Below are 17315 nucleotides of genomic sequence, written 5' to 3'. Positions count from 1 at the left end.
AGATAATTGTTCTACATTATGTAGAAAAAAGGAATTTGAGGGGCATATGAAACATACGGCTGAAAAATATAAATATATTGTTGTTAAAGAAGATGATATAATAACCAATAATTTTCTCGGTTAAATAAAATGAATGCTGAAGAACGAGTAAGAAAATTTAAGGAATATAATCAATTACTTTCAAAAGTTGTTAAACAACAGGAGGGGATAAAGAAGAAACGGAGCCAAAAGCTATAAGGTGAAGACATATTTGAAAGAAAACAAGAGAAGCTTTTAAAACCTATTTTAAAATCTTCCGAACAAAAGGTGGTTTCGTTTCAAGTTCCCGCGATAACATATACTCCCAAACAACATCAAGAGATGCACGATTTGATTGACCTATCGGATCAGGTTCCCGCGATAACATATACTCCCAAACAACATCAGGGGTTGCGAGAGTTGGAGGAACTAGCGGATCAAGAGCTAGGAATTATAGAGGCACAAGAAGCACGCCAACAACTTGAGAAGATAAATCAACCTCCTAAACATGTTGTGAACGCTCTTCCAAACAGAGAATATTCACCAGGTTCAAAAACCAAAACGGGTCTCATTTATAAAGGAAAAGGAAATCAGTTTTACCTTGTTAACGAAACGGTATGGATAGTTAATGATAACTTGACATTCTTAAGTTCTAACAGACCTCATATTAGATTAACTCCCAGATTAATGTTTCTTCTCACAAACACCGGGCTCAGCGGTTCAAAATATTTTGATGAACCGCTTGATTTGGAAAGAGAGGAAGATAGAGAGTATATTGAGTTGCTAAACACGCTCGATTATGAGGCGGATCTTAAGGTTAAAAAAGTAAGAACGAGAAGGAAAAACATATTAAAAATGTTTTAAATAAACTTGGACTGGGTTCAGGCTCCGGTGTTAGTTTTCTTCCGAATGACATCACAATTAGTTAAGAGACTATTACTGTTGTTAGGTACTAGGAGGCGGGAAACAACAATTGTTTTAATGAAACATCAGCCATTCTAGATCAGCTGATGAATATGAAAATAATTAATAAATGTCAATACAAAGATATTGTATCTCACATATAAAAAAATGAGAAGCACAACTCTTAGATTTGATTTTACAGCGAGTGATGACATGGCTTCATTACCATACCCGATACAACTTGATCCCGCAAAAGAATATGAAGCGGCGTTATTGTCTATGGAAACCTATAATACTGTTTATTATCACAGAAAAAAATAACAAGTTTAGTTATAATCCGGGAAGTGGATATAAAACTATAGAAGTACCCCCCGGAGCTTACAAGATTCCTGTACTACTAGCGGTAACCCGTGAAAATCACGGGCATAAATAATGTTTATGTTCATACAAAAACTAACTTGTTAAGAAGTGATTATTACCATAAATCCACATATTTAACTTGGTGCAGCATTTTAGATGCATGCTGCCTTCCCGCTTCCTTTCAAAATAATTGTGTCAGTTGGCACCAACATTCATTCTGGCGGATCTCCTGAATATCGCTTTGTATTCAACTGCAGTATTGTCTTTTATAGTGTGGTTACCGGTAAGTATCCCCTTTACATTTCTGAAAGCATTTATATTTGTATTAAAAGGCGTAGCATGCCTCTCGAGTCGCTGTGCTACCGGGACACATGGGGACGTCTTCTTCTTCGCCTCGGTATCAAGTGCAGCATCTCAGTGTGCGTAAAACAAAATGGCGCAAGTTATTCAAAACTTTTCACTGATTTTCAGCTTTTATTCCACACCTATAGACATTTGGAGACATAGGTATGCTTATATGGAAGGGTTCGTCATAACTACATAGTATCTATCACAGATATCTTAGGGCGACAGGAGCAATAGCTGGAGAGAAGTTCCGATTACAAACTTCAGAAATAAGCGTTTTAATGATATAGATGTTTCGAAATTTCACACGTTATGAAAGAAAAAGGTGATGAACCAAAAAATATTGAAATAGGTACTCAAAAACGCATCAAAATCAACTATTAGACTTAAAAATAATTATAAAATAGATTTAACAATTAATAATTCATTCCGAGAGATGTTAGGTTTCTCCGCAAAAAAATCTTGAGGATAACAATACGTTTTACAGTGATAACGCCGTTGACATATCCTCAGGCATAAATTCGGGGTTGATTAACTGTGATTTGGTTGATGGTGCTTTTGACGATGGAGTAAAAACAAATACAACATTTTCATTCAGCGCTTACTCAACCCCAATAGGTTATAAATTCAATATGGAACCAAAGAATCTCTCCTATTTACCCGTCTCACGAAAAACCATTTCTAAAGTAAATTTTAAGATAACCGATCAGGATCACCGTATGGTTTCTTTCAATGGCAAAACTATATCCATCATAATTAGACTATGCCAAATAAAGTGATTAATTGAACATTATATAAGGAATATAAAACGATTAATAAATGAACATCCAACTGTTTTTTTTCTAGAATGTAGTTTTAACACGAGTGATCAAGACAAAAAGAAAACCTTCCAAGAGTTGGCGTTTGGAAAAATAGGTCCTGTATTTACTCGGCAAAGAGGGGAGGTTATGTTAACGTCGAGCAGGGAATTTTTAATTCCATTAAAATTTTCAATGGAAGATAAATTATGTTTTGAAAAATGGTTTTGGCCACCACACTAATTATTCTCGAGTAGAACAAAAAAAATCAAAGCGGATAAATTGAAAAAATGAAAACTAAAATGTTAAAAGTTTTTTATTCGACATAGAATAAAAACACGATGCCTGTTGTGAGAAAACACGAGTTAAGAAAATATAAAGTCATTACAAAAGAGGGGGATGGGATTTGGGAAGGTATGTATCTTTCACCGCACTATAAGGGTGAAGGTATGTATCTTTCACCGCACTATAAGGGTGAAGGTATGTATCTTTCACCGTACTATAAGGGTGAAGGTATGTTTCTTGGGAGAGGATACTACAAGCCTAAGAGAGAACGTGGTGTAGGAGACCAATTTAGAAATAAAGGAGATGGGTTAATTGATACTCTAATGGGTATTGGTTCAACTATTCTTAAACATAAAGATCTAATTGGTTCAACAGTTTCTACTGTGGGAAATGCAACGGGTGCTGTAGAGAGTATAAAAGACGCTCAAAAGGAGTCTCATAAATTACAAGCGATCAAAGAAATTAAGAGGTAAAATTGGACTAACTCCGCAAGAAAAACAAGAAATAATTAAGGTACTTGGGTCGGGTTTTCAAAAGTTTCAAATATTTTATTAGTATTACGCATAAATATAATAAATTTATTTATTATATTTTGATATGTTTTTTTTTTTTTAATATTGTTAATATATAAAGAATGGAGGCGGTTGATGCTATGTATGATTTGGATGATAAGATTATCATTTCCAACTCAACTAAAGAAGAAGATTATTATAAGGTAAATGCCGTAACAGGAACAGATTGGAATACAAATGCAACAAAAAGTTTTGAGATAAATGTGTGTGTGTTATATAATATGTGTATGTGTGTGTGTGTGTGTGTGTGTGTGTGTGTGTGTGTGTGTGTGTGTGTGTGTGTAATGTTACCGATAGACTCCTAAACGGAGAGGCTCACGAACTTGATATTTGGCACAAACATGGCCATTGAGCCTGGTACGAACATGGTCGACCTAAAAATTTATTTCATAATATTTTTAAACCATATTTTTACCTCAGCGCACTTCAGCGAGGAATATTATGACCGGAATGGCAGAGCAGCGCGCTGATTCGCTCAGAGCGATCACGTGATGTTCCAACTTTGCCGCCATAATCTCACAGTTATGCGTTCGCACGTAATTCAGTTTTTTCACATTTAAGCGAGGAACATTGCCATTCACACCACATAGGTTTTTTTTTTCTTTCATCTTTAGATCCATATTTTTAGCCATAATGTAGCGAACGTAGCGTAACGTAGCGTAGCGTAGCTAACGTAGCGTTAGCATAACGTAGCGATCCTTGCTCAGGATCGTCGTCAGGTTCGCGAGCGAGTTAGCCAAAACGTAAAAGTGAAAATATATCGAATTTTTTATTCATATTTACCTCAGCGCATTTCAGCGAGGAACATTATACACGGAATCTCAGCTGGTCGCAGAGCAGCGCGCTGATTCGCTCAGAGCGATCACGTGATGTTCCAACTTTGCCGCAATAATCTCACAGTTATGCATTCGCACGTAATTCAGTTTTTTCACATTTCAGCGAGGAACATTGCCATTCACACCACAGATTTTTTTTCACTTTCATCTGATATTTGTGATTTATTTCAAACAAACTATTTCCCATCTACACGGCCATGTATTCCTATTAACGTTATGTAAAGTACATAAATTGTGTGGATTACATCATTTGTGGATGTGATCAATTGCCAGTAACCATCTATATCCCTCCCCTCCTCTTCCCTCCCTCCTTCCCTTTCCCCCCTCCCCCTACCCTTACCCCTCCACCCTACCCTCTCCCCCTCGCCCTCCTCTCCCCCCTACCCCACCCCTTCCTCATCCCCCTCCCCCCTCCTTTCTGCCCTACCCCTTCCTCATCCCCCTCCCCCCCTTTCCCCCATGCTCCTCCCTTTCCCCCCTACCCCTTCCTTTCTGCCCTACCCCTTCCCCACCCCCTTTCCCCCATGCCCCTCCCTTTCCCCCCTATGCCTTCCTTTCCGCCCTACCTCTTCCCCACCCCACTCCCCTCCCCCACCCCCTCCCTCCCCCCTTCCCCACCCCCCTCCCCTCCCCCACCCCCTCCCTCCCCCCTTCCCCACCCCCCTCCCCCTCCCCCTCCCCACTCTTCTCTCCTCCCCTCCCCCCCCCGTTCCCCTCCCACCCTCCTCCCCCTCCCTTTCCCCCTCCCAATCCCCCCCTCTTCTCCCCTCTCACCATCCCCCCCCCCTCTTCTCCCCTCTCCCCTCCCCCCCTCTTCTCCCCTCCTCCCCGTTCCCCTCCCCCCTCCCGGCAATGCCGGGTACTTCTGCTAGTTTGTTATATAATATCAACTTTATCTATTAATATTGTTGAAAAGAAGATCAAATAGCTGTATGTTGAAATATGTTGAAAAAGTCAAAACTTTACATGGGGTGTACTTACTTTTTCACATAACTGTATTAATCAAACAAATCGTGATAAGCTATCATCTTGCATTCTACATCAAAAGCCTTGTACGATTACCATTCGTACAATCCAAAGAAAGGGTGATATAAGAATTAGTGTTTTGCTCACAAAAGTGCAGGCGAAAACGTTAAATAGTACCGGTTCACTTAGTTTTAAAATGTCAAAAACTATGTTGAAGAAATATTCAGTAAAGGAAATAAACGGAGGATTTCTTCCATTTTGAATTCCTCTATTAGGAGCTTTGGCGAGCGGTGTTGGAGCAGTGGTGGCGGCGGCGGGTGGTAGTTCAGTGGCGGTAAAAGCTGCTAACGAAAGGAAAGCTCAACTGGCAGCCCAAAAAGAATTGGAAAGGCATAGCAAGGTGATGGAGGAGAAAAAACGTTGTGGGAGCGACGTAATTAGTGGAAGCGGTGTAATTATAGATTTTGCTGAAAAACTTGAAGGTCTGCCTGATAAAGCGAGATCGGTAGTTGGAGATATGCTTTCTCGTATCACACAGATGGGTGTAAAACTAACTAAAAGGGGTAATGGATTTTATCTTTCTCCTGAATAAAATAGAGGAGTGGTTTAAACATTTTGGAAAGAATAAAACGTCAAATATAGACCTCGGTAAATATAGCAAACAGCTAAACCTCGATAACGTAAGTATTTGTATGAGGGATGAATTAACAAAGCTGCCTAAAAATACAACGAATATTATTATGAATTTAGAAGATAATACTGGGAATGGTACTCATTGGACTTGCATTCATAAATAGCCGGGATAAATATTATTTTGACAGTTATGTGCTTCTGCCGCCTCTTGAAGTAAAAGACTTCTTGTAGCATGTTGTTTTTCAAACATTTCAAGTCCAAGAGGTAAATTCCAAATGTTGCAGTCAATTATGTTTATACGTATTATTTCACCTCGACAATAATGGAAATATTTATATTTTAAATCTTATGTAAAATGACCTACGTTGGAAAAGACGGTTCTATCTTAAGGGGATCTCAAGAGTCGGATGTTGATTTATCAAATTATTATACAAAGGCACAGGCCTAACGACAGAAATATGATATAACTAAAAATATTAATATGAAAAACAATTATAAATTAATCAATTATCCGAGCCCCACAGATGACATAGACTTGGTGAGATTAGGTGATGTATTACAATATTGTTATGTCTGGTGGGGTAGTGATATGTAGAGCAGATAGAGCTGAGTAGGTAACATGCTTCGAGGTGTCGCGGTAAGGAACACTACCTGTAATAAGTTCATGTGTAGGCGTTTTGTCGGGTAAGGAGTATACTTGTGAATCTACCAGGAGGTTCATGTGTTAAGTAGAGTTAGGGATTAAAGAGTAGCGCCCCTGTGTGTCCTCACCTGGTTAGCCAAACCTTTGTCCCTTTTGGCACTGCAGACCAACATAGACATTCCAACAGGTCCTTAGCGCAACACTAAGTAACGCCCTTCCCTGACATGACCGTGAAAGAGAACCGGCAAAAGGAAACCAGGCCAGGACACCGCAGCATGGCCGCCGCCGTTTACTCCTCCGACAGGCCGATCCACCTCGAGTGCCACGTGCTATGACCACACCACAGGCCTGTGATTCAGTGGAGGCCAATGATTGGGTGGCGCACCAAGGCTGACGTCACCGCCGCGGAGTGATACAGGGGGCGGCAGGACTTTTCGTGGAGTTGGCAAGCAGAGGAGTTGGCCAAGGGTCGAGTTCACACAGGCAGAGAGTTGTGAGAGAGTTGCTTCTGGCAGTGAGTCTTGAGACGCAGTAGAGTGAGGGAGTTGCGCAGACAGAGTTGGTTCAGAGCAGTTGCGCGGTAGTTGGTTCAGAGCAGTTGCGCGGTAGTTGGTTCAGAGCAGTTGCGCGGTAGTTGGTTCAGAGCAGTTGCGCGGTAGTTGGTTCAGAGCAGTTGCGCGGTAGTTGGTTCAGAGCAGTTGCGCGGTAGTTGGTTCAGAGCAGTTGCGCGGTAGTTGGTTCAGAGCAGTTGCGCGGCAGTTGGTTCAGAGCAGTTGTGTGGCAGTTGGTTCAGAGCAGTTGCGCGGCAGTGGGTCTTGCACCGAGTGAGTCTTGAGACGCAGTGGAGAGAGGAGTTGGCCAGCAGTGGAGTTCGGACAGGGAGAGAATTGTGAGAGTTGCTTCATTGGCTTGAACTTGGCTCAAAGCAGCACTTGGCGTGCAGTGGACTCGCGCTCTCTTTCCCCCTTTGCCGTTCTTCGTCGTTCTGTGTCCGTGCTCGAGTTGAGGGTCGACCTTGTGTGGAGCTGGCTGGCCTGCGTTGGACGTGTAGTGCCTGGTGCACGGACCTCGTGGGCGGCGAGAGGATCGGAGCTTGGAAAGGGGCCTACCTCATGTGCAAACGATCAGAGCGTGGAGCGGGGCCTGGTGGCGGCCGTGTTACATGCAAGACTACAGACAGATAAGACTGCACACTACATTACCTATCCCAATTACACGACGAACGTGTTCTTTTTATTAATTCATATCCCCTCGTCTCGTTTCTGAAATCTGTCGCGAGTGGGGACGTCCCGATTAGGATATTTGTTACCGGCACATGCTTTTCCTGTCCCACCATTCTTTGCAATAAACCCTTGTATTATTTTCTATTTCCCGTTACACCTGTGCCCGCTTGAGTTAATCCCCTTACAGGACCCTACGTCGGTGCGCTGAAGGTAAGCTTTTGCCGCAGCCTCCATTTTCCTTCTTCCTCCCGCGCGCCATATAGCCGAATCCATGTTTGGGTAGTTGCCTCCGAATAAGACCGTTTAGGCCATCCGCGACTCTGGTGTTAACCGGAGTTGCGCGACAATATGTTCGAAACCTCTGCCACCTCCCCCCAAGCCCCCCCCCCCCTCCCACATTTCTCTCGGTGTCTTGCTCTCAAATGTTGTGTTTGTGTCTTTCCCCCTCTCTCCCCATCTTGTGTTCCGCTCCCCTTATTTTATGTTTTTTGTGTCGGTTGACTTTTTGTGTGATTAATGTTAGCTTTCACGAGCCTCGATCTTGTATCCAAAAAAAAAAAAAAATAAATAAAAAAAATAATAGAAAATATTTGACAACGTCTTTGAAATGTGCCTAAGACCGGTTGTGCGCACTTGTCGATTTGAGCCTGTATGTCATGCAGAATAATTCAAACCATTGGTGGAGGACAGAGGATAGCCAAACACAAAGTCAGGAATGGGCATGGATAATTTTGACGTAATCCACATTCAAAGTGCAAAATGAACTTGTGCTTAAACTTGAGAAAATATTGTTTACTTTAGACAACTCTCGGGAGATCTCGCGAGATCACGGCGAGGTCACGTCTTTTCGAAGCTGCTCCACGCGCTCACGCTCTCGAAGCTAAGTGATCTATCACAATCGTGTTTTTGTCGAGACTGTATCTATCTTTCGGTGTGTGTACCTATAGCGTATCTTTTGGAAAATTTTCGGTGCTAATTTTTCGTACATGTATATACAATCGTCGGTTAATTGTATCGAGTATTCTGCGGCCTAGTACTCGTAGGCTTAGACTACCGTACCGTCTCCGACCTTGTGGTTTCGTTTTTCTCTCAGCGATTCGTCGAATGCGCTGAAATTATTTTCGTTCTCTGTTTCGTCCCAGTCGTTCACCCCGTACCTCCTTGTTTAATATCTGTACTCACAAAAAAAAAAAAAACCCCAAAAAATATTTCCTTCCCAGGTCTTATTCGTTTATTTGTTGTTCTTTTTGTTCGTTCGTTCTTCGTTCGCGATCACGCGGTTAGAAATGTATAATCTCTCCCCTGAACAACTATTTTCTCTCATATATTATAACACCCTTTTCTTCTTTTCCTACAAAAGGATGCTTTCGTCTTGCTCACCAAATCTATTCATTCCAAAAAATATATATAATACCATCTCTTACAGTTCCTCCTTTCTACATTCCCTAAACTATCCAGAACTCCACCCCTCCTCCAGTGTCCTCAAACGTATTTTTGACTCGAAGGTCTCAAACTCATTTTGCAAAAAATGTTAGTTTCCCATGAATCATACACTTTTCAAAATCCAATGTCACCCCTCCCCTCCAAATCCTCCCCATCACCCATCCCTTTCAAATCTCCCCCCTTGCCCCTTCCCTCCCCTCCCTCCTAAACTCCCCCCACACCCCTCCCCTCCGAGACTCTCCCTCGCTCCTCCCCTCTTAGACTCGCCTCTCACCCCTCCTCCTCAAAGCATCCTCCCTGCTTCTTCCCCCTTCCAACTTTCACCTTCATCTCCCCAAACCTTCTGCCTCGCTCTTCCCCCTCCTCAAATAACACCTCACTGTGCCTCACCCAATCTCCATCAAACCTTTTGTCTGCCCCATTCTTCCCTTTCTCCAAGCTATTCTGAAATCTCTGACACACCTTCAACAGCTCTCCCTACCTCTTCCTCCTCTTCCACATCTTACCCTACCCCTCCCCCCCCTGTTCTGGACCCGATTCTCCCCCTTCCTCTTCATTAACGGTATGGACCTCAAACATCCGGGGCCTTCGCTCAAACTTGACTGACCTCTCCATACATGTTGCTTCTGACAAACCAGATGTGATCTGCTTAACAGAAACTTTCCTCCTTCATGATGTCTCTGATGCCTTGGTATCTCTCCCAGGTTACTCCCTCCTCTGGTATGATAGACCTGAGCCTCGTCCTGGAGGTGGGGTTGCTATCTTTATAAAAAACTCTTCCTCACTCTTCCTCCACTGCCCTCTCTCCACCTCACCCCCAGGAATACCTTTGGCTACGGCTTCCCCTTCGCTCCCACCTTTTGTTCATATGTGTGTTGTACCGTCCACCAAACAGTGATGACTCCATCTACATCTCACTGTCTGAAAATATGGACCAACTTCTATCTACCCATCCCAACTCTCTCTTCCTCATATGTGGTGATTTCAATTGTCACCATGCCAGTTGGCTGGGTGTGGGTACCTCTCTCACCAGCCATGGCTCTTCAGCAAAGGACTTCTGCGACTCACTGGGACTGACACAATCTGTCAATTTCCCGACCCGGATCTCAGTCAACGGAGCATCTTCTCTTCTGGATTTGGTTATGACAAACTTCCCTGAAAATGTCTACTGCTCTTCTTCTGCTCCAATCGGCTCATCTGATCATGTGCTTGTCAAAGTGGACATCTCTCTGACCATTCTCAGAGAGCCTCCTCAGCGTCGACGAGTCTGGCATTTCACTCAGGCCAACTGGCACGGTCTTCAAGCAGCCATCAATCATCTGGACTGGTCTCCCATCTCTACCGCCTCTGACATCAACTCATCCTGGGAATTCTTTCAAAGTAAATTGCTCTCTCTCATGCACAGATTTATACTATCTTGTCTTCAGTTGTCATACCCTTCCTCCCGTCCATGGTACACGGAATCTTGTGGTGAGGCTGTTGCCCTGAAACAACTTGCTTTCGTCTCCTGGAAAGCAAATCCAACGGAAGGAAATCTCATTTCCTTTCACAAAGCCCGAAACAAGTGTGTGTCCACCCTCAGGAGAGCCAGGAAACAATATCTCACCATTCTCAAGAACGAACTCTCTTATCTGTCTCCCTCTTCCAAATCCTGGTGGCGTCTGGTCAAATCTGTTTCTGGTGTTTGTTCCCCCTCCATCCCCTCCCTCACCTCAAACGGCTTAACGGCTGACTCCGCACGTGAAAAAGCTGAATGCCTCAACTCTGTGTTTGCCTCTAAATCTTGTGTCCCAAACCCATCCCTCTCTGTACCCACCATACCCAGTCGTACCCAGCTGCTCCTGGACTCTGTGTCCTTTCCTCCTGACAAGGTGGAAAAGTTTCTGTCAACCCTCGACTCTGATTCTGCAACTGGTCCTGACGGCATCAGCCCACGGGTCCTAAAATCATGTTCTTCTGCTCTTTCACTCCCTCTTTCTGTTCTCTTCACCCTCTCTTTTGCTCAAGATCATCTGCCATCTGCTTGGAAATCAGCCAACATCACCGCTTTGCACAAAAAAGGTGCAAAAACAGATCCCAGCAACTACAGACCAATCAGCCTTCTCCCAATTATCAGCAAAGTCATGGAATCCATCATTGCTTCAGATATTAAATCTTTCCTCTTCTCCAATGGCTTGATCTCTGATCATCAATTTGGTTTCAGACCTGGTCACTCTACTCTGGACATGCTGCTTCTGCTTTCTCAACAATGGATGGAGGTCCTCAACGCCAAACAGGAAATTAGAGCCGTCTCCCTTGACATTTCACGTGCCTTCGATACGGTCTGGCACCCTGCTCTGCTCACCAAACTCTCCTCCTTTGGTATCCATGGAAATCTCCACGCATGGCTGGCGGACTTCCTCTCTGGTCATAGTCAACGTGTGGCCCTGAATGGGTTTCTCTCATCTCCTCTTCCTGTTCAGGCTGGAGTTCCCCAAGGTAGTGTTCTGGGCCCTGTGCTTTTTCTGGTCTTCATCAATGATCTCTCTGCCTCTCTTGAAAATCCTCTCTATCTCTTTGCTGACGACTCTACTCTCTGTCGCTCCATTCCTCATCCCTCAGATCGGCAGTCTGCAGCCTCCTCACTCTCTGCAGACCTGGACAAAATCACAGACTGGTCAAACAAGTGGAACATGTCTTTCAATCCTGACAAATCTCACACTCTTACAATGTCTCTCCGAAAGGACCGACTGGACAACCCTCCCATCTACCTTCTCAACAATCCTCTCCAAGAAGTTCTGTCGCTCAAGCTTTTGGGTCTCACTATCTGCCATGATCTTTCTTGGGATAACCACATTTCCAAGCTGGCCTCCAAAGCCAGTCGCCGACTGGGCATCCTCCGTCGTGCGAAGTCCTTCCTTGGCACACCTGAGCTCCTCACCACATACAAGGCTTTCATCCGCAGCTCAATGGAATACTGTTCCCCCCTCTGGGCTGGTGCTCCTGCCTCACACCTTGCTCGGCTTCACGCTGTTGAGGCCAAAGCTTTCAGAATCATTGGAATCTCCTGCGATGTAGTCAACACCGAGGGCCTTTCACTCACTCACCGCAGGCAGGTTGGTGGTCTTTCTGTCTTCTACCGACTCCTCTCCGGCCTTGCTCCCCCAGCTCTCTCTGTGCTCTGTCCCCCCAATATTCCTTCAGGTCGCACAAGATCTGCCTGCAACCCTCTTATGGTTAAACTGCCAAAGTCTAGGCTCTCTGCTCACCTTCACTCTTTCATTCCCCTTTTCTCCCGCCTCTGTAACAAACTCCCCCACTCCCTTCAATCCCACTCCTCCCTCCAGGTCTTTAAAACAGCTGTTCACCACAATCTCTTATCTTCCCCCATCGAAAACCTTGATCTTTTCTACCCCCGGTAATTCACCCCAGAGTCCTTGCAGTGTTCATATGTTTTATTCCTCTCCCACCTCCCCCCAAGTCCTCCCGATGTCCCTGCTCTCAAATGTTGTGTTTGTGTCCTTCCCCCTCTTCCCCCTCTCTTTTGTGTCCTTCCCCCTCTCCCCATCTTGTCTGCCGCTCCCCTTGTTTTTTGTGTTTTGTGTGTCGGTTTTGTGTGTCGGTTTGTCTTTTTGTGTGATTAATGTTAGCTCTTTCACGAGCCTCGATCTTGTATACAAAAAAAACAAAAAAAACAAACAAAAAAAAACTGTTGAAATGTACTCAAGGCCACAATATTAAGATAGGCTGCATGGGGGCACGATGTAAAAATTGACTTGTGCGCAGACAGACACCTGACAAAATCCTATTCCATCCATGTGAGAGCAGGTGAAGCAAACAGGTGAAGCTAACTGTCGAAAATTGTAATGTTAAAAAGAAAGAAAGAAAAGTAAAGTGAATTATGTCAAGAAATACAGGGTTGGGTGCACAGAAACAAATAATTGTTTCACAATACATTCCTCCCTTAGATTAACCAAGCAAGCATACTATACTGGACAAAATGGATTCATTCATGTATATGCCTAAACTGGCAGCAGTTTTCCATTTTTTTCAGGAAAGGGAGCTATAGTAGGGGGGTGGGGGGAGTAAGGGAGGGATTCAACGAAGCCATGGATGCAGCAACCCATTGGTTAAGGCACACGTTTAGACTTTGGTGAGCTGGATACCTGTGTACCGGCACTAATGACAAAGCCAGCTAAAGGTCAATGTACCATTATTTTAGGTAGTAGGTTGTAGACAGCAACCGCCCAGGGTGGTACGACCGTCTTGAATTAGGAGCGTTAAAGTGGTGCCCGGAACCATCTTACACTCAGTGTCAAGATTGCTGGTCTTACTTTCTGGCTCACTCAAACTATATCTACTGGGCTAGCTTCAACCTCTTTCTCACAAACAAACATCATACACTTTTCTTCTCTTTTATTTAAGGCCTGGCCTCGATGAGGGCTATACAGTCCGTGCCTGGAGCCTCCAACATTAAAAAAATAAGATAAAACCAGCACACAATGGCTGACACTAAAGAACCAGCCAGCTCAACGTTGCTTCTGAATGACTTGATGTTGCAACATCCTGCCTGCAATTGTCAGGTTGGGAAGCAAATCTGACCAAACCAGGTCTTCAACCAAATGGACACGATCCCTTCAAACCAAATGGGCTAAATATAATTGGCAAAACCTCAATTCCACAATCTATAACTAGCAATAACAAAGGTTTTTTTTTTTTTCCCAATAAGACCATGTTGACCCTCACAAAGGAAATGAAGAAAATGATGAACAGTGGTAGGGTGGAAATGAAGACGAACCACCTCCAGGTCATGAAGGGAAGGATCAACATGCCCAGGCCGATCATGGTCAGCAAGCCAAAGGACCAGGTCACCTGTGCCAGTCATGCAGACAAATGAGAGATGGAACAGAGAAATATGAACTGCAATAAATAATAAAGTTGGGGACATCTCCTTGGGGTTCTATAAAATAATTATTCTATATAGCATAATCATAAATCAGCTCCAAAAAATGACAGCGTGTGGTCTCATGGATTTCCACAAGTTTTCAACACTATTAGTTAGAGTGGAGGGGTGATATGAATGAGTGGAGGGAGCTGAATGGAGCATGCATTTTCGACATGGAAGAATATACATTGATACAGTAGCTAGTAAAAAACACCCCTACCCCTCAACCCAAACAGGGATGCCAGAGCAGCAGATGGGCAAAGGGGGAGCGGGGACAGAATTGATTTGAGGGGAAAAAAAGAATCATAGAGAAACAAAGGTTCAAAGTAGACCGGTAAATTAAAACGCAAGGACTCGGGGGGGGGGGGGGGGGGGGGAGGGGGCGAGAATGGGGTGGGGGGGGGGGAGAATGGGGTGGGGGGGGGGGGAATGAGAAGCATTCTCTTTCACCTGCAAACTCAGGCATACATACAAGATATACCCAAGAGGAAAGTCTTAATAACTGGTTCAGGAGTTATCAAACAGAGTGACCACTTTATTCGTCATGGGTGTCTGTCTGTAGCATAACTACCCGATGATATCATCCGATCTAGATGAAACTTGGGTGGGAGGTTGATATCATGATCTAGTTGTGTCCTGCCCAGTGTGGGCGTATTGCGCCCATTGTGGGCGGAGCAACGCCCAAAAAAGATGTCTTTTTAGGGGGTAATCGAGTTCAAGCTACACCTTCTCTGAGGGAGTTGGTGGAATCTGACAGGGGTTCGGTATTTGGTTCGGCCAATGTCATGTGTCTAGCCCCACGGAGCTCGATTTTTCATTTTCGCCCCAAGGTCAAGGTCACAAGGTCACGAAATGTAGAAAAATCGATTTTTGATGGTTTTATTACATTGTTCACTTCCTGATAGGGTGAAATGTCATACATGATCTTATATTATCACATACATCATGAAATACAAGTTTTCCAACAAATTTCAGAATCTTCGACCTTTGACCTTTGAAGGTCACAAAGGTCAAATTTTCAAAGTTGTTGGAATCTAACCAAATTTTCGGTATTGTGTAGCTAACTAACCTCATAACTGATTATACATTATTTTATATCTCATTTCAAGGTCAGTAACCTTCGTTTTGACATTTCAAGGGCACAAAGGTCAAATTTTCAAAGTTGTCGGAATCGAACCGAATTTTCGGTATTGTGTATTAGCACGCAGTGCATTGGGGCCCTTTGTAAATAGGCATGTACACCGCATGTCGGGGGCCGACACCTACCACGTGGGCCCCCTGACCCCCCAGCCCAGGCCTGTTTTGGTTATAGTCCGTCCTTTGTCATTGAATACCGCTCGCTCGTGAACCATCGTCGTCTCCTGACTTGTTTTTTTTAAAACACTCACAGGCCTTATCTTTCTCGAGAAATGGTCAATCGATTCAAATGTGGTGGTATTGGAGTAATTAACCCCATAGCACCTGGGCAGGTAGTTCACTGTGGTCAATTACTCAGGGAAAAATAATAATAAACCCAGATTTTATGCATTGTACCAAATAATTTACCAAATACCTAAATCCTTTCTGGATAATTTTTGTCAATCTGAACATCTTAGTAAATATTCTACTAATTGTGCTGAACATGGGCTCAAATGAAATGAAAACAGATATACTTTCATTAGCGTTTTGTGATGTTATCCTTTTTTAAATTAGATTTAAAAAACTGGAGAGTTTAGCAAAAGTTTAGCATCTATCTTATCGCAGTGAAAATTGACCAAATACAGGACGAATTGGAATCGGCGAATAGTTTGAGGTAAATTTGGATCTCTGCTTCTGAAAGGCTTCCAAAGATTAGCGAGAACAAAATTATCAGCGGTCAAAGGATATGATGCATTTTAGAAACCGCTTACAGACACTAATCGTACAGCAACGTCGTCAGGCATTTTTGGGCATTCACGTGACTAGACAATTTCCGCCCCTCCTGGAAAAGGCAGGGGAGAGGTTTGCTCTTCCCCCAATCCCTCACCTGTTGCAGGACTATGATAGTAGGACATGGATAGCAAATAGCAGATAGGAAAAAAAAAATGGAGCTGATAGGATGCTGGAAACTTGCAGGTGAAGAGTGTTCCTTGGGTGGGTGGTTGGATGGGTTGGGGAAACGAGTGCAACCCATGGGCGTGTTGGTTTAACGGACTACATTTTGTCTCACCGCAAAGTTTATGATGCAGTAAGAGCGAGTTTTCACAGTCAGAAATTCAGTGAACAGTGTTGTCCTGGAAAGGGAAGAGCCAGAACAGACAGCACAAAATCCTCTGCTTCATGCAATCTTAGAACACTCGATGAATTTGGGTTCGGGGAGAGGGTGGGTAGTTTAAGCAACACTTTAATGTTATATAATCTTTTCATCTTTTACTACATCCCTCCCCACCTCCAGAAAAAAAAACAACCTAAACTACTTTTCACTTCCCAAAACCCCTCGTGCTATCACCAACAAAATGCCAAGGGACAAAATCCCCATTCAAAAGCTCATAGAGGAGCTTGTACGCACATCACGTACACGACAAGGACCTTAGGAGACCTCTGTTTACATTTACATGAATTACAAGGTTATGAGTAGACAATGGATAAAGTAACAGCATTTGTGATTTTACCCTGGTTTCCTTGAAGCATAATGAGCCAAGTGCTCAGATGGGAATGTGCAAAGTAGAAAAACTGAATTGGAGGAATTCTTATTAATGTCACAATAAAATTCAATCATGTTTCATTGACACACCTCTGCTTCAAAAATAAGTGTTTTTTGTTCAAAATAAGTGTTGGTATTAATAATCCAAAAGCAAAATGACGATTGACTAGGCAAAGATTCAATATTAATACCTCGAATAACGAACTGCACCCAAAGAAACTCGTGATAGAGGAAACTCCAATTTAATGCAAGTTCTCATGAAAGTAAGGAATATTCCATGAGCACAATTGAGCACTTATTTGGGGGTGGGGGTGAAGGGATCATCTCCTAAACATAGACTTGAATTTATTAAATAAACACGTGAACCTAACCCTTGCACACAACACCAAGCCCACTAGATAAAAAGAAATGATGACAGAATCATGAAAATAAAGTACATTTAGAGGAAATGTACTTGTTACCCGTGCCACTGAAGATGGATGGAGGTTATGTTTTCACCCCAGTCTGTTTGTGAACAGGATATCTCAGGATTCAGACGAAATTTAGTGCAGAGATTGTGTATGTGACATGGACGAAATGAGTCGATTTTGGTGAAGATCCGAATGTGGATCTGGATCTGAGAATTTTTTAAAGTGATTCTTCACCATTGAGTAATTAGGGCGAAAAACGATATCCAGCATGAGATTTCAAAAAGTTGTGGACAAA

At 43.4% G+C, this 17315-nt stretch overlaps 1 protein-coding gene across 7 annotated transcripts in view; it reads right to left on the bottom strand.

Annotated features, from left to right (window-relative positions):
• The window catches only part of LOC137430365 (synaptic vesicle 2-related protein-like), a 183798-nt gene that overhangs the window by 76578 nt on the left and 89905 nt on the right, over nucleotides 1–17315 (bottom strand). For all 7 annotated transcript variants that reach the window (XM_078780609.1, XM_078780612.1, XM_078780615.1 and 4 more), the window contains 2 exons: nucleotides 16137–16200; nucleotides 13750–13875 (listed from right to left, as the gene is read on the bottom strand). In XM_078780609.1, coding sequence (XP_078636735.1) covers nucleotides 13750–13875; nucleotides 16137–16200 — 190 coding nt within the window. The remainder of the gene's footprint in view (nucleotides 1–13749; nucleotides 13876–16136; nucleotides 16201–17315) is intronic.

This window comes from Myxine glutinosa, chromosome 6, assembly GCF_964187855.1.
Source record: "Myxine glutinosa chromosome 6, kmMyxGlut1.1, whole genome shotgun sequence".
Taxonomy (NCBI): domain Eukaryota; kingdom Metazoa; phylum Chordata; class Myxini; order Myxiniformes; family Myxinidae; genus Myxine; species Myxine glutinosa.
Note: the sequence above shows the minus strand (reverse complement) of the source record. Positions and strands in the feature narration are given on the sequence as shown.